Source organism: Eptesicus fuscus, chromosome 20 (assembly GCF_027574615.1).
Source record: "Eptesicus fuscus isolate TK198812 chromosome 20, DD_ASM_mEF_20220401, whole genome shotgun sequence".
NCBI classification, from domain to species: domain Eukaryota; kingdom Metazoa; phylum Chordata; class Mammalia; order Chiroptera; family Vespertilionidae; genus Eptesicus; species Eptesicus fuscus.
Window position 1 is genome coordinate 27,750,738 of NC_072492.1, and position 16,060 is coordinate 27,766,797.

Consider the following 16,060-nt stretch of genomic DNA (forward strand, 5'->3'; position numbering starts at 1 on the left):
TATTGTGTTTATATACACTCATATATTTTTTGTAGAAATTTTATAGTTCTAGGTTTTACATTTAGATCTTTCAACCAACTTAAGTCCATTTCTGTATATGGTTTGGGTTGAAATTCCTTTTTTTTACATGGAGATATCCAATTGTCCCAGCACCGTTCGTTGAAAAGAATATTCTTTTTTCATTTTTTTAGCTGGTATTATTCTATAAATAGCTTATCCCTTTTCTTTTTGAGTCTCATTGTGAACTCATGGGCTCTTCCTTGAAATAATTACTTTATATTTTATTAACATTATTTGTTGTGGTTGGGAGAAAGAGATACATCTGAATTAAACTACAGATCAGTGTCACCCAGTTCTAATTCCTATCACCTTTATTCTAGGCATCCCATACCTACTGCCATTCTTACCCTTCTGTTGGGCATTTCTTTCCTCTTTTCTATTTATTTACAATATTCATGAGCAGCAAATGGCCAACTGATGACTACAAAACTCTTCAGGAGAGATGCCCCAACAATTCTCTTTGCCCAGCCCTGTGGTAGCCTTGGCCTACCTCTTCTACCTACTCAGGTAATTCCTTTGCCACTAATTCAATTCTTTTTGTTTCCATTTATAGGATCTTACCTAACCATTTGGCCTGCTGCCTCTGCCAATATAAAAATATTATTGAGGCTGTCGCCAAGTCAATCAAACTGCATTGTGACAATATGTGTCTGGCAAAAACACATTGTGGTGAGTTTAAACTGCTCATGATAAACTTTTTAATTTTTATTTTGTTCTTATTTGTAATCAATAATGTTAAGTTTGTAAGCAAATAAAGTAACTGCATTATTTTTATTCATTTACTCATAGTTCAACTCTAACATTTTAAGCACTACTCCTTGCTAAAAGTCAGATGAAGGGGAAGGGTATTAACAGTAATGGCGACATAGTGTGTGCTGTGCTCTCTGCTGGGTGCGTTACTTCCAAATGAGAACTTGTTCATTAGTGAGTCACAGTTGGTAAACTGTTTGTATGCATTAGGTTTTAATTACCATTTCCCTTGTAGGACAGATATAGATACATTTTTGTTTTTGCAAGTTTATGAAAAGAGTACAAATGGTGCTGTTTTATGTTTTATTTGGAAACAGAGTTTTTGGATCCATCACCAGAAGCTGCTACCCGGCCCTTCTAAGGCACGGGAAGGCTCTTTATTCTTAGACTGTCCAACTCTGAACTGGCTCTGAAGCACAAGGTTTTCTGTCCTCCGAACACTCATGTGCTTTTATTGGCAGCTACTTGATAACTTCCAAAATGTGCTTTCATGCCCAGATAGCTTAAATAATGATTTCCATCAGTTATCTGTGCTACTTATATAAAGTCAGCGTTGCTTATTTTTCAAAACAATATTTTGACTAATTATATTGCTCCCTTCTGCCCCAACAGTGGGCAGAAGAGGCATTTTAATCTCCTTTTCCAGGTGAGTAAAAACAAGAAAGAAAGGGTAAGAGCTGTCACCTAGTGCCCAGTTATCCAGGTCTCCAGGTCTCCAGCTCCTAGTTTTGGGCTCTCCACAAGTCCATGCTTTTTCCCAAGACATTCCCTCCTTCTCTGACCCTTATCACCACCAGCAATACTTTTAATTCTTCTGAAAATTCTTGTGTACCACCTGACAATGGCACACTTGAGCTTCACACAATCAGAAGCTTTGGATGGTTCCCCAAGTAAAGCTGAAAATATAAGAAATGACAAGAAAGGATAGCAAAGTAGGCATCTGACAAAAGTTATTTTTTCCCTTGTGTATTTTAGAACCCCAAGTATTATTCCATAGTTTATTGAACATTCCACAGTGATACACAACCTGGCAAGTCTCTTAACGTACATCCCAGATGCCTGCCTAAATCTTAAGCACAGAGCGAGGGTAGACATGTTGTTTTTCTGTATAGAGCCTTCCGTTATGGGGCTGGCTTATGTAGAAGCAGGGCCCAAGTAAGGAGCCAGTGGGTTAGTGGAGAAGGGTGTGCCCAGATGAGGACCTGTTAGCAGTGGCTGTTCATCATGGTCATCTGTGATGGCAGCAAGAACACAAGCACCCTGAAGAGTGGAGAGAGGAAGCCTCAGGCTCCCTCTGCATCTGAGGCAGCACAGGATGGGGTGTGTGAATGTGAGGAGTCACAGTAGGACCACAGAGAGTCTAACTGAGTGGGTCTTCGAGCCTTGGCTTTTCTCCAGTAACCGGCAACTGGCCTTGGGGACCAATGGAATAATCCTAAATATAGACACCATATGTCATGCTATGGAATGTTCTAAGTAAATAACCACTTTTTAAAAAGATGCATTTTCTCCTTTTGTTGTGTCGAAAATTATAGGTCTAAGTTGGGATTTATTTTTTTCCTCTCTAAATGGCACTCAAATATTTGCTGATTCCCTATTTATTTGACTGGGATGTATGGCTGTGGACAGACAAATAACTGTCCCACGAGTCTTTCAATATCAAATGTGATCTCTTTTTTGACAGATGAAAAAGTGCTTACAGAAGGACCATTCATGAAAATATTACAAGGCCGGAAGAATTACAACAACACTGAGCTGACTATTGAGCCAGAGAGGGCATCCTCAAAGAAAAATAGTGATACTTTGTCAGCCTTCATGAGTGAGCAGCTAGACTTTAATGATAAAAAATATTATTAGTGTACTGAATTACATATTGCCTTATTTCATTTTTGAAAATAAATTTTTATTGACTTCGAGAGGGAGAGGGAGAGAGATAAAAACATCAACGATGAGAGAGAATAATTGATCAGCTGCCTCCTCCAGTCCCCTCACTTGGAATGGAACCTGCAACCCAGGCATGTACCCTGACCAAGAATCGAATCATGACCTCCTGGTTCATAGGTCAGTGCTCACCACTGAGCCACACTGGCCTGGCAACCTTATTGGAGGGAATATCTTCTTGGAGGAATATCTAGAAGATACAGAATCAATGTTATTAGCATTCATTAAACTCCCCTTTTCAATTGTACACAATGCAGATATGCCCCAGAGTCATTTGATAAACAACAGAGGGAACCCTTCTCTTAAACCTGAATTATATAATTCAAGTTTCAAAAGTAAATTGAGGAAACTATTTTCTGGAACAGGCCTACTGATGAAATTGCTTGATGAGCAGCAGGAAGTAAAGGTTTCCAAGGGAGAGTGGGATACCGAACAATGGAAAAATGACAGGATGGAAGCCCCGGGGGAACAGGAAGAGGAGGAGTCATATGAGGTGAGGACAGCTCCTGTAACACAGAACCTGGTCTTTTAGTCAGTTTCGGACATGCCATAAAAGTACTCGGGTAGGAAGACCAGGGGCACTTCGTCTGAATTTTATCTTGACCATGTAACTGGCTAAAATAGCGATCTCCCATTTTGCTCATTTAGGAATTACGCCATGTTCTAGGGTAGAGGAGAAGAGGACCTAACACCCAAAATAAGCAAATTGTACAAGTCAATGCTGATTCTCAGATTACATAACACATGAGATTTGGTATATTCGTGAAGAACATATATGCTAGCTATTCATCTGGAAGAGTGGGGTTTTAGAATAATAGTTATGAATAGTTAGCTATTCTCTAGAATAGGCTAGATAATTGTTATTTTTATCCCATCCATCTCTTTGGTGTTTTGTTTTTTTAAAATGTTTTTATTTTTTTATTTTTTCAGTTCACAAAAGAAGTCCCAGGATTTAAGAACTACAACAAAGTCATCATAGCATCGCCTGTGATTGCAGTAGTAGCTTTTTTCTTTGTAGTTTTCTGCCTCATTGCGGTAAGACAAGAGTTAATTCAGATTTCCAATATATATTCCGTCTTTAGAGAAGGTTCAGAACTCACAACCTGAAAATCAAAGCCACTGTCCCACCTGCTACTACTAGATGCTCCTCTTTATTCACGAACTCTGAGATATGATTTGTTCTTTTATTACACATTTATATTCTATGGATTTTAAAATGAATCCCATTCCCAGAGATCTCTCTGGAATTGAAATCAAGATAAGTTACTAGACTATTTTTTGATAGCCAGAATTGACTTGATAGCAAAATCTCTTCAACTCAAAATGAATGATGTCGAGTAATGCACTCATGACTCTCTTTCTAGCAAGGATTTCTTTCCTTGTTGGCTGAATGAGAAGAGATGTAGAATCACCACCCTCATGGAGCTATGTCACCCTAGCAGACGGGACATGGCAAAACGATAAAAGTGTGATCTTGTCAATTCTGGTTTACTTGGCAGCTTTCTTCTCCAGTGTGTAAGGCATGGTGTAAGTAGGTTCAGTTAAAACACTGCAGCCTAAATCCTGCATCAGGCTTCTCTAAAGCATGTCCTGTTAGAATCACCGGTTCCTAGAGCTTGTCTGTGTCCCTTTTGTTCAATTACATATGGTGTACTTTCCCTACAGGCAGATTGCTGACATTAAAAGAGTGATTTAATAAGCTGACGATCTGGACACTACCCTACTAGTCCTGTTTTTGTGTAAAAACTATTTGGGGCCCTGCCTGATGTGACTCAGTTGGTGGGCACGTTGTTCTATGCACCAAAGGGTAGTGTGTTCACTTCCTGGTCAGGGCACAAACCCATATTTTGGGTTTGGTTCCTGGTCAGAAGTGGTTTGTAGGCAACCCATTGATGTTTGTCACTCACACAGATGTTTCTCTCTTACATTGATGTTTCTTTACCTCTTTTTCCTCTCACTAAAATCAATTTAAAAAAAACTATCTTTGAATTTTAATAGGATTGCCTTGCATCTGTAGGTTTGAGGAGAATTGACATCTTTACAAAATTCTAGGGACAGGATACCTCATGTGTATTCTCTTACTGGCCTTTAGAAGAGTTTTAATGTTTTTATTACATGGGTCTTAACACATTTTGTTAAGTCTATTCTAGATACTTTATATATTTATTGTAAATGGGCTATTCCATTTTTTAATTTGTAATTTGTGGTATGTAGGAAAGATATTGAGGTTTGCATGTTGATCTCTTTTTTAAAATATATTTTTATTGATTTTAGAAAGGAAGGGAGAGGGAGAGAGAGAGATAGAAGCATCAATAATGAGAATCATTGATCGGCTTCCTCCTGAACGCTCCCCACTGGGTATTGAGTCCGTAACCCAGGCATCGAACCTGGGACCCTTCAGTCTGCAGGCTAACACTCTATTCACTAAGTAAACCAGCTATAACTGCATGTTGATCTCTTGATTTTGGATTTAGCCATCTTACTGAATTGTATTACTGCCAATAAAAGTTTAACCTATCCCTAACCAGTTTGGCTGAGCGAATAGGGCCTGCAGAATGAAGGGTCCTGGGTTCAATTCCAGTCAAGGGCACATGCCCGGTTGTGAGCTTGATCCCCAGTAGGGGGTGTGCAAGAGGCAACAGATCCATGATTTTCATCATGGATGTTTCTATCACTCTCCCTCTCCCTTCCTATCTGAAATCCATATTTTTTAAAGTTTTATCTATGGCTCTTGGGCTTTTTAGGTTTTGCATCATCTCATGTGCAAATATGTTTTGTCTCTTTATTTCCAGTACTTCATTTTTCTAATTAAATTGATTAGGACCTCCTCGACAATGATGAATAGTAAGAGTAATAACGGGCATCCTACTCTTGTTCTTGACCTAAAACAAAGCTGTATAGGTTTCTGGTAGATACTTCCATTTTCTATTTCTAAGAGTTTTTATTGGGAATTATCTGCTGAATGTTATCTAAAACAGCCAATAAAATGCATTGCAAGGTCCTAAATTAGGGACTATGAAAGAGTCCAAGGACTATTCAACTGAGTTCCTGTCCTCAAAAAAGTTATCTCACTTAAAAGGGAAGGAATCAACGCTTTAGAGCAGTGGTTCTCAACCTTCCTAATGCCACGACCCTGTAATACAGTTCCTCATGTTGTGGTGACCCCCAACCATAAAATTATTTTCGTTGCTACTTCATAACCGTAATTTTGTTACTGTTATGAATCGTAATGTAAATAACTGTGTTTTCTGATGGTCTTAGGCGACCCCTGTGAAAGGGTCGTTTGCCCCCCAAGGGGTCGCGACCCACAGGTTGAGAACTGCTGCTTTAGAGACAGCGGTCATTGTGGTGAATAATCATGATGTTGTTTTCTCCCAAACAGATATGTCGCAGTAAGGAGTCTACAAATGTAAGCTCCAGGTAAATATGAATCTGGTGATTTTTAAAGTAGAATTTTAGAACTAGAGGAACTTCCTCTTTCTGTAAGGAGCCAGAGGTGACCTCTGAAAATGGTCCATTATTCACTTGAGTCAGAAAAACCAACAAAATCATAGAAGTCCAGAGGTTTAAACCTTTTTTTCTTTTTTTTCACTTTAAGCACACTTGTGAAACTACCTAAGCCATCAAGGGTATGCATATTCAAAAAACCACCAACCAGGTGAAGGATGTCACCTTACACAAGTTATGTGTGCCATCCTATCGTTACAATAGTGGACTTGGTAGGTGCACCCAGGCCAAAGAGTAGGGCTGGGCTCACGGTCAGTGGCCCAAAACGAGTGCTGAATTTTGCTGCACATGCTTAAAAATGCAGAAATCAACACCAAGCTTAAGGGTTTAGACGTAGATTCTCTGGTCATTGAGTATATCCAGATGAACAAACCTCACAAGATGCATTGCAGAACTTCCAGAGCTCATGGGCAGATCAACCCATACATGAGCTCTCCCTGTCAGTGAGATGATCCTGATTGGAAAAGAGCAGATTTTTCATAAAATAGTAGAGGAGGTTGCACAGAAGAAAAATATATCTCACAGGAACTGAAAAAAAACAAAAACTTATGGTCTGGGAGTAAATTCATTATTAAAAAAAAAAAAACTACAGGAGAATTTGTAACTCATATGTTTCAATCTCCTCATTTTACAGTGAGGAAACCATCAAATTTGGAAAGAATATGTATCCTGATGCTTTGACTAGATTTTGCACAAATGGTTCCTTAGCCAAAGCTGAAATAGAATGGGACTGGCACAGATGTGTCTGCTGTCACTACTCCTTTAAGAAGATGGTGTAGAGGGAGAGGTCTTGGTTGTGTTTCTGCTGGTGATGAAGGCTCTGGGGAAAGAGTAGGGAAGGCCACATGGTCTTAGGGTAAGGGCACTAGTCTCCTTTAAGGCTGATGAAAGGTAGAATATATGAGTCCTTCCTGCAAATTAGCAGGAACACCTCAATTTAACAGACTAATTTGAGCAAGGGTGTGCCTTTAAAGCCAAAAGTGAATTAAATAATAAAGTAGGTTTTCCAAATGCATTTGTTAAAATGACATTTTGTTATTAATTCACTGTTGTTTTAAACAAATTTCAGAATGACGTTTTAGATTACCCGTTTTTACTTATGTAGTCCCATTTATGTAATTAAAATTATATATGAAAAGTTTAATTTCACAGAAAAATTTTCTGTATGTATTTCTGTAATGTTAAATTTATACTGAACAGGCCTAGTAAATGCATGCGTTCACTAGTCACCGAGAGTCAACAAATGCACACGGCTGGGGCTTAGCACACCTCAGAACCAACCATTCCTGCACACATTAGAACTGCTGCAGAAAGTCGTGCAGTGTAATTACTTCCTAATCATTTCCCAATCATTTTTTTATAAGGAGTGACTCTTGGATTTAAATATGTAGACTATAGTTGTAGATATATAATATTTACTTACATAAATATTACTACAGTGTTTTTTCTAACATTATGACCTATTTGCTAAAATTTGTTTAAAATAATAGTGAATTAATAACAAAAAAATACCCTGCTAATTTAATTATAAGCAAACTTTGCTTAGAAGCATTTTTAAATTAACAGGTTATTATTTTTCACATATGACATATGGACCAGAAATTTTGTCTGTTAAATCCAAAGTCCAAATATAGGTCCCTCAAATCGAGGACTTACTGTACTAGTTTTCAGTCCCCTTACTCTCTCTATTCCCTTTATCTAAACTCAAAGAATTTTAACTGGGAGGGACCTTATATAGGAAATGGAGAAGGGGGAAAGGAAAATACCTTGCCCATTGTTGGGGACTTTTCCATTGATTACATTGCGCTTGGGCTGTGAACTACATTTTATGTCACCTCAGTACACACATGCCAGACATAAGTAGTTTCTAAAACAAAATTATTATGCACTCTGATTTTTTTCTATTCTGTTTGTATTAAAAAACTAAGACTTTGTATTTCAGTGTCTGTTATGACCTTTAAACTGATTTCAGCACTCCCTCATCAGTGGCAGTCAGCAAGCTACATAACTTTGCCTAGTTTGGGTCAGATCTTTAGTTCGTGTGATTTAACTTATAGGATAAAGCAAGTAGGAAAATAAAAACACCTCCTCACCCCGCCCCAGCAAATGATGCATCTGAGACTACGTCTAAAACAGATGTAAAATGCTTCTGGAGAGTGTAAACTGCTTCTGTTCAGTGTGGTTGTGTTTTTTGTTTTTTTTTTTTTTCACTGCATGAGGGCACTTGTGCAAGGGCCAAGAAGGTGAGTGGAGCTGAAATCATGCCTATATCCCATGCCAACCGGTAAGGGTCACCGAATGAGGAACACATGAGGCCAAAAGGGGTAAAGAACTATAAATGTACTAGAGGCCTGGTGCACAAAATTCGTGTACTTGGGGGTCCCTTCAGCCTGGCCTGCACCTTCTCGCAGTCTGGGAACCCTCAGGGCATGTCCTACTGATGGCTTAGGCCCACTCCCCAGCAGTTGGACATCCTTAGCACTGCCGCGGGGTGGGAAGAGGCTCCCACCACTGCCGCTGCACTCACCAGCTGTGAGCGGGCTCAGGGCTTCTGGCTGAGTGGTGCTTCCCCTGTGGGAGTGCACTGACCACAAGGGGGCAGCTCTTGCATGGAGCATCTGCCCCCTGGTGGTCAGTGCACATCATAGCAACCAGTCGTTCCACCCATCAGTCGATTTGCATATTAGCCTTTAATATATAGAATTGTTCCATCTGCTAGCAGAAGGGCTGAGACCAAAATGGCATCAACAGGGCAGAGTAGAGGATGCAGGATATTCATGTCTCTTGTAAAGGTCAGTCAGAGTAACCGGTTGGATCAGGTGTAGGTGGTCCACTGGGAACTGGGTAAGGCAGTTTATTGGAAACCAAAGGCTGTTAATCATGAGACCTACATTGAGAAACTGGTCGGTGAACAGGAAAATGGCTGGGAGGGGCCAGAGCCCCAAGCAGCGCATAATGGAGTGCAAGAATGTGTCTAACAGTCCAGCCTCTTTTTTTCCCCCCCTGTAAGCTGGGATTCCTATAAGCTGGGGTTCCTGCAAGATGGGGTTGATGAAGGATGCTGATCTCATTCTTCTGTAGCTGCTTCATGCTCAGGTGGGGTGTAGAGATGCCCCTATTTAGTCGGTGATAGAGGGAGGAGATAATATCTAGTGTAGGTCTGGAATAGCATCATTTCCCCTATGGATCTGATTGCCTGAATATGATTTTGGAGGAAGGAGAGAAGGGCTCTTAGGATGCCCAGGCCAAAGATGAGTGCCTAGAAGAACATTAAGAGGGGTCCGCCTAGAAGTAAAAGCCAGGAGGTCCAGTTAAGATTCTGTAGCCAGGAACCCCAAGATTCTGAAAGTTGTTGTTGGACTTTTGAGGCCCTATCAACTAGTGTTTTGGCCCCATTTCTTACTATGCCAGACTGATTGGTGTAAAAGCAGCATTTTTTCTCTAGGTCTAGGCATAGCCCCCCTTTCTCAGCTATAAGGTCAGGTCCTCTCTGATTTTGCTGCCAGAGAATCTATCTCATTCTGTACTGAGTCAATACTTTGGGCAATTTCCTCTAAGCTATCTGCAAGGTCTTTGGATAGGCTCTGATAGTAGGAAAGGGATGTTGCCAGTCTCCCTATATCAGTGCCTAGGCCTGTAGCTATTCCTAGGCTGGCAAGGAAGGCATGGAAGGCAATACCTCTCTCGATCCAAGTGTAAGCAGTGAGAGGAACCTTGAAGGACTGATTAGTAGAGGCAATGTCTATTTCAGATGTGAGATAGATTAGGGTGCAGGTCCAGTCCAGTTGACTGGGAGACAGAGAAAGGTATCCTCACGACCAGCTTTTACATCCCAAGTCACTCAACAAGACAGCTTCCGAGCCCTCACCAACCAGTTTCTTGGAGAAATCATGCTGCTGCGACCCCTTGCTCCAATCATGAGGAATATATACAGTGTTCCAGATGACTATAATCAAAGTTCATCCCCTTATGATCTTGATATCCCCCCTTCAGCAGGAAGTAGCTATGAAAGATATGACCTTCGTCCCTATTCCATAAAACAAAAAGCATGGAATATTAGATCTGATCAAATAATTGGATAAACCCTCCTGGGAACTGATCCTTGCACCACTTCACAGCCAATATTCCCTTTTGCTTAGACCACATTCCACTTGCTAAGACCCACATCTTTCCCTTCAGGGCCTGTGCAGAGAATTCTCTGCCCAGAAAAAGCCCACCTAGAGTCCTTTAAAATCTCTGACTCCCTGTCCCTGGGTGCTGGTGCCATTTTGAAAGGGCTCAGCCCATCTGGCTTTCCAGCTGTAATAACCCTAACCCTATAACCCCTTACCACTTTGGCCTCATGCGTTCCTCTCTCAGTGACCCTAACACAAGCCACATACATAGGTCTCCCAGAGGCATTGCAGGGGCATTTTAAACACACACAGAGGACTTCTGGAAGCCCAATATGCAAGGAATTGTTTGCAAAGTCCCAGGTCTAGGGTGATTTTGCTCAGAAGTATGGACCCAGGTAACCATTTAGTCCCAATAAGAGCTATTACGTGTAAGAGACATGGAATCACTAATTGTCAGCATGCATTTTTTTTCCAAGGGGCTCTTTTGCAAGTGTCCAGCAGAACAAATCAGCAGAATACCAGCTGGAGGTAAATTTGGGGAGGATAAAGTACTGTGATGGGACAAAGCAGGGGAAACGCAGAGTTCAGAATTCCCTCTCTGTTTTGTAGGAGGGCGGTTTCTGGAGAAGGCTGTTTGTTTTCATGAAGAATCTGTTTGCACCTCTCCTGTCCATATGTCAGAGGAAAAGTGATGTAAAGACTCAGGATGCAGATGAGAATGAAGCTTTCCTAAAAATGTAAATGATTGCGAACAATTAAGAATTTTTATCTAAAATGAGGAAATAATGCATAGTGTGTTGTTGTTTTTCAAGATTAATAGCCTTGGCCTTCTTCTTACCCCAGGGAACAGGCTGAAGAAGCCAGCGGAGATAAGATGGAAGAAGCATCAGAATATGCTGGTGAAGAGGCAGCAGAGGAGAGTGAGGGATAAAACCTCCACTGATTGAACCACATCCTCAGCCTTATTAAAGCAGGTTTAATTAAACATATATTTCAAATGTGTCAATTTATGACCAACTCTAGCCATGAGGTAAGGAATTAAAGTCTAAATAGCCAAGTATTTACATGCAAATAACAAGGGACTTGGTAAGAAAAGCAGGGCTGAAGCTGGAACCCCTGGGGAACCAATACTTCCTCAAGCAGCAGTGTGGTCCAACCAGGGTGAAGAGGTCTTCTCTCCCTTGATTCCCCAATACACTCAGTCCCTGAGAACTGGAAGACACCCCCTCTCCCAGGGGTATAGGTTATTCTGGTGCTCTGTCCCCCTGGATCACCAGTTATTTATAACATGTTTGACCTCCTATCCATAGAAGATCATTCACCTCCACCCATCTCAACAGGTCTTGGGGTTGTCAGAATATTTGGCTTCCTGAGCCTACTTGTGCTCCCAAGCTTTTAAGATCATGCACAAATGTGTGCCCTGTCCTGGAGTAGCAGGTTCTTCACCCTTAAAAGCTAGTGTAAAATTCACAGTAGGTTTTTTGGTATTCTTTTTTTTAAATTAAAAATCTCCCAGTCCGGCTGCTGTGTCTCAGTTGGTTAGACGTCATCTCATGTACCAGGAGTTCCATGGTTGGATTACTGGTCAGGGCACATGTCCGGGTAGTAGGGGATGTGAGAATAAGCAAGTAATCTTTTCTGTCAAAGAACAGTTTAGACAGCCGCCATTTTGGACCACGTGACTTGGCAGCCGCCATGTTGGCCGCTGTGTTGGACACCTGGGGGCTGCCATCTTGAAACAGCAAAGGCCAACTCCTCCCTTTGAATTAGCCAATTGCGAAAGGCTATGTGCCTGAGCTCCAGTCAAGAGCAAAGGACAGGTCATGTGTGTAAGGGATTATACATCCCAGCAGACTGCCTGCTTGGTGTGCACATGCTTTCAGACCATGTGTGTGCACCCTTCTATGTAGAAGTAAATATGTTTGCCCTGCTGCCTGGATCCCAAGTATGTTTTGTATTCTACCAGAACCCCTGACTTGGGGGGTTCGCCTTATTTCTAACAGGGGAGCATCTGAACAGTCTTTCTCTCTCTTTCCCTTCCTCTCTCAGAAATCAAGAAAAATAATAAAGAATTGAGTCTTTTTAAAAGCAACAACAGAAACCCCTCTAAACTGTTGGATAACTACCAGGGAGTTGCTGGAGATATAGGGTAAAGAAAAATGTGTGAGCAGTAACTGCCCAAGACTTCCCTCCTCAGGACTTTATTTCAGGAAACGTACTGGTGGGGCCACTTCTCCATTCACTTGTCCTGCCTCAGGCTCTGTGGCCCCCACTGAGGGTCATGTGTGTGCTCCTCGGCTCCCTGCAGCTCAGCCCAGCACCAAACCTATCTACTTCCTTCTGTGTCCAACACAGATCCTTGGCTGCATGATGGCAAGTGATAATGCTTCCTCCACTCCTGCAAAGAGAGGGGACTCATTACTAAATTGCATTAAGTCAGTGAGACTTAGTAGAAAATGCCTGAGTAAAAGAAATGCTGAGTGAACAAGATTTAATAATTGACCTAAATGACCACAGATAAATGCTGGCGGCTTAGTAATATGACATGCAGAATGGTGCCAACATCGATCTGAGAGCAACATATCAATTGCCTACCGAGGATGGAGCCTGTAACCCAGCCATGTGCCCTGACCAGGAATCAATCTGACAACCTGTGGGTGTAGGGGAGAACAGACAAGCCACAGAGCCGCTCTGGCCAGGGCTCTGTCATTCTGATTGGAAGTTTCCCCCAAAACACTATTATTGACACATTTGTCCTCTTTGGATGCTGAGTTCTATGCATTTTGTGCCCACAAAAATCTATAGGTTCTTAGCGTGGCTGACATTGTACAGAGGAAAACTGGGAGCTGGAGTCAAGTCCCAAACATTACAAAGGAATCATTCGTTACTATACGAGCTCAAAGGGTCTCAAGTCTGTCTCACTGAACCCCTGTATCACAGTAAATTAGGCCTCTCAGTTCCTCCACATATGAACCTTTCTACATGTTTATATGGATTTACTTGTATATACATAGACTCTGGAAAGATACACAAAGACTGGTGACGTTAGGTGTTTTGGGTGAAGAAATTGATGGCTGTTGGATAGAAGTGGAAGAGTGACTTCTGTACTTTTTGCATTTTTCTTACTTAAAAAAGTTGTGGTAAAATGCCCAAATGATAAAACTGACCATCTCAACACTTTAAAAAAATATATTTTCATTGATTTCAGAGAGCAATGGAGAGGGTGAGTAGAAACATCAATGAAGAGAGAATCAGTGATCAGCTGCCTTCTGCACATCCCTTACTGGGGATTGAGCCCACAACCCAGGCATGTGCCCTGACTGGGCATTGAACTGTGACCTCCTGATTCATAGATTGACTTTCAACCACTGAGCCACACTGTCTGGGCCCATCTTAATTTTTTAGTGTACAGGTCTGTGACATTAAGTACATTCACAGTGTTGTGCAATGATCACCACCATCCATCTCCAGAATATTTTCATCTTGCAAAACTGAAACTCTACCCATTCCTGCTCTCTAGCCCCTGGCAAGCACCGCTCTACTTTCTAGTCCTGTGAATTTGACCACTCTGACACCTTATACAAATGGGATCATATGGTATTTGCCTTTTTGTCTGACTTTTTTCACATAGCATAGTGTCCTCAAAGTTCATATTGAAGCAAGTGGGGGCACTGAATGATATTCCAGTGAATATTCCATATTGTGTTTTAATTCTGTCCTCTTGTTACCTTTGCTTCTACCTTTTTGCTATTGTGAAGAATGTTGCCATGAATATGGGGGTACAAATATCTCTTCGAGATGCTTGTATCTTTACTTTTTAAAGCATATGAATATGCTGCTTATTTGAAAAAACAATAAATTAAAAATCCAAAGAATAAAATACAAATCAATAGGAATGAAAGTTGTATTTTTTTCTCTAACAACCTTTCAAAGCCCCTAGGCAGCCCTTGAGCCTCCAAAGGATCATTTTACTTGGGGGTGAGGATGGAGTCTGGAAGGAAAAAAGGGTGTGTGTCTCCCCCACACCACAGCCCTGTAGGGTAACAGCTGGGGACCCCAAGGGGCCTGCAGGGAGGGTCCAGTGCAGCATTGTCCTTGCCTGCCTGCTGCCCACGCCCTGCCACACCATTGGCCTGGACACATCCCTGTGCACTGCCTGCTGCACTGCCCGTGACTTAAGGCCCAGGCAACCTGGGAATGCCTGGCTTTGCCCTGGAGCCCTGCGGCTGCTGGTTTTCTGAGTTAGAAACTCCTTTGCTTCCTCTGCTCCAAACAGCCCCAGCGCTGGAGGGAGAGAGGTTTGGAACAGAAACCAAGGCTTCCCACAATTGCTTCTGACAGTTTTACCTCCCACATAAGTCAAGGCTGATAGATATTCTACCTTTACCCAGTGCTCTTGCTATAACATCAATCACAAAGCATCAGGTCACCTTCTTAACACCTTTCAATGCATCTCACTGTAGAATTTACCCAAGTGTCTATGAGCCTTTCCTGATCTGGCTGCTGGCTTCCTCTTCTACCTGGTCCGCTCCCCTCTCCACCTCACCCCACAGCTAAAGAAGCGCCTTCTGCTCCTCCAGTGCCCCGGGCACTGTCCCACCCCAGCACCTTGGCACTTGCTGGGCACTAGGCCTGTCGTGCTTCCCATGGCTGGTGCCTTCTCAGATGGCATCTTCTTGGAGACCCCTCCCTACCGCACACCCAGGACAGCCCTCCAGCCACTGCAGTCACCACCCGCCCGCCTCACCTCACTCGGTTTGCCATGTCTTCACCAAACTTATAATCCAGGGTTACCTTGTCCCTGTGTATTACCCGATTTCTGTAAGGGCTCTGCTCTGCAGCGGGGTTGGCAGTGAGTGAAGGGCGGAGTGGGTGGTTGGAGGGAGCACTGAGGAGGGGACCTGAGCCAGGATGACCCCGCGTGGACCAACGCCTGACTCAAGGCCAACGGATTACATCTTTAGTGGTCCTTTCTCAGAGTCAGGAAATCTAAAACTTTCTAAAAATTCAGTAGTTAGTGCTAACTACCTAGCACTCCACATTCTTTTTTTGGGACTGCGGGGCTGCAGAAATGAATCTGAGGCTAAGAATCCCGGAGTGGGCGGGGCCAAGGAGAGGTCAGGTGCCGAGCTGGCCCCGCCCCTCGCGCCAGCAGTGCGCAGGCGCAGTGCCGCACGCGACTCAGGGTCCGCGCTGTAACCGTTAACGGTAGGATGGAGGGGCTGGTGCCTTTAGCGGGAGCCGTTAACGTTGACGGTAGGATGGAGGGGCTGGTGCCCTTTGCGCATCCCACCGACAGTAACAAACGCTGCGGGGGTGGGAGCTGAGCCCTGCACACAGGGCCGGGCCTGGCCAGGGTGGAGGGAGCGATGGAGACACGGCTTCCCGGAGGCGGGGAGGCCCGGAGTCCAGCCTCAGCACCTCAGCCGCCCCATCTCCTGTGAGCGGGGCCTGTGCTCACAGGGGACCTGGGCACTCAGCCAGCCCAACTGCTTTTGGAGAGAACTCCCCTCAGCCAGCACAGGTGGCTCCTCCTGCTTCTCAAATGTTAGGATTTCAGAGAAACTCGTTCGGGAAATGAACCCCCTCCGCAGTTGCCTTGGGGAATAGAAGGGAATGGGCGGTTTTGTTTCCGGGTGACATTTCACTTAAAGGTCAGGGGAGCGCCCTCAGCGTCCTCAGGGTTC

At 42.9% G+C, this 16,060-nt stretch overlaps 3 protein-coding genes and 1 long non-coding RNA gene across 7 annotated transcripts in view; 2 read left to right on the forward strand and 2 right to left on the reverse strand.

The window, feature by feature from the left end:
- LOC129147398 (leucine-rich repeat-containing protein 37A-like) overlaps positions 1-11,352 on the forward strand; it is a 65,114-nt gene extending 53,762 nt beyond the window's left edge. For 2 of the 3 annotated variants that reach the window (XM_054709361.1, XM_054709359.1), the window contains 8 exons: positions 614-729; positions 2,495-2,629; positions 3,117-3,244; positions 3,682-3,786; positions 6,134-6,171; positions 10,850-10,901; positions 10,983-11,110; positions 11,217-11,352. In XM_054709361.1, the coding sequence (XP_054565336.1) occupies positions 614-729; positions 2,495-2,629; positions 3,117-3,244; positions 3,682-3,786; positions 6,134-6,171; positions 10,850-10,901; positions 10,983-11,110; positions 11,217-11,304 (790 nt within the window). In that variant the 3' untranslated portion in view covers positions 11,305-11,352. The remainder of the gene's footprint in view (positions 1-613; positions 730-2,494; positions 2,630-3,116; positions 3,245-3,681; positions 3,787-6,133; positions 6,172-10,849; positions 10,902-10,982; positions 11,111-11,216) is intronic. The other variant, XM_054709360.1, reaches the window with a different exon arrangement.
- The window catches only part of LOC129147400 (C-C motif chemokine 15-like), an 83,543-nt gene that overhangs the window by 50,312 nt on the left and 17,171 nt on the right, over positions 1-16,060 (reverse strand). The window lies entirely within an intron of this gene.
- Positions 12,559-15,518, reverse strand: LOC129147401 (uncharacterized). Its single transcript, XR_008554761.1, has 2 exons — positions 15,168-15,518; positions 12,559-12,771 (listed from the first exon to the last, which is right to left on the reverse strand). It is a non-coding gene; the product is annotated as an uncharacterized LOC129147401 (long non-coding RNA).
- Positions 15,518-16,060, forward strand: part of LOC129147399 (leucine-rich repeat-containing protein 37B-like) — an 83,385-nt gene continuing 82,842 nt past the window's right edge. Inside the window, exon 1 of one of the 2 annotated variants that reach the window (XM_054709365.1) lies at positions 15,518-15,581. The gene's annotated coding sequence lies outside the window, so the exon portion shown is untranslated. Of the gene's footprint in view, positions 15,630-16,060 lie in introns of both variants that reach the window. The other variant, XM_054709368.1, reaches the window with a different exon arrangement.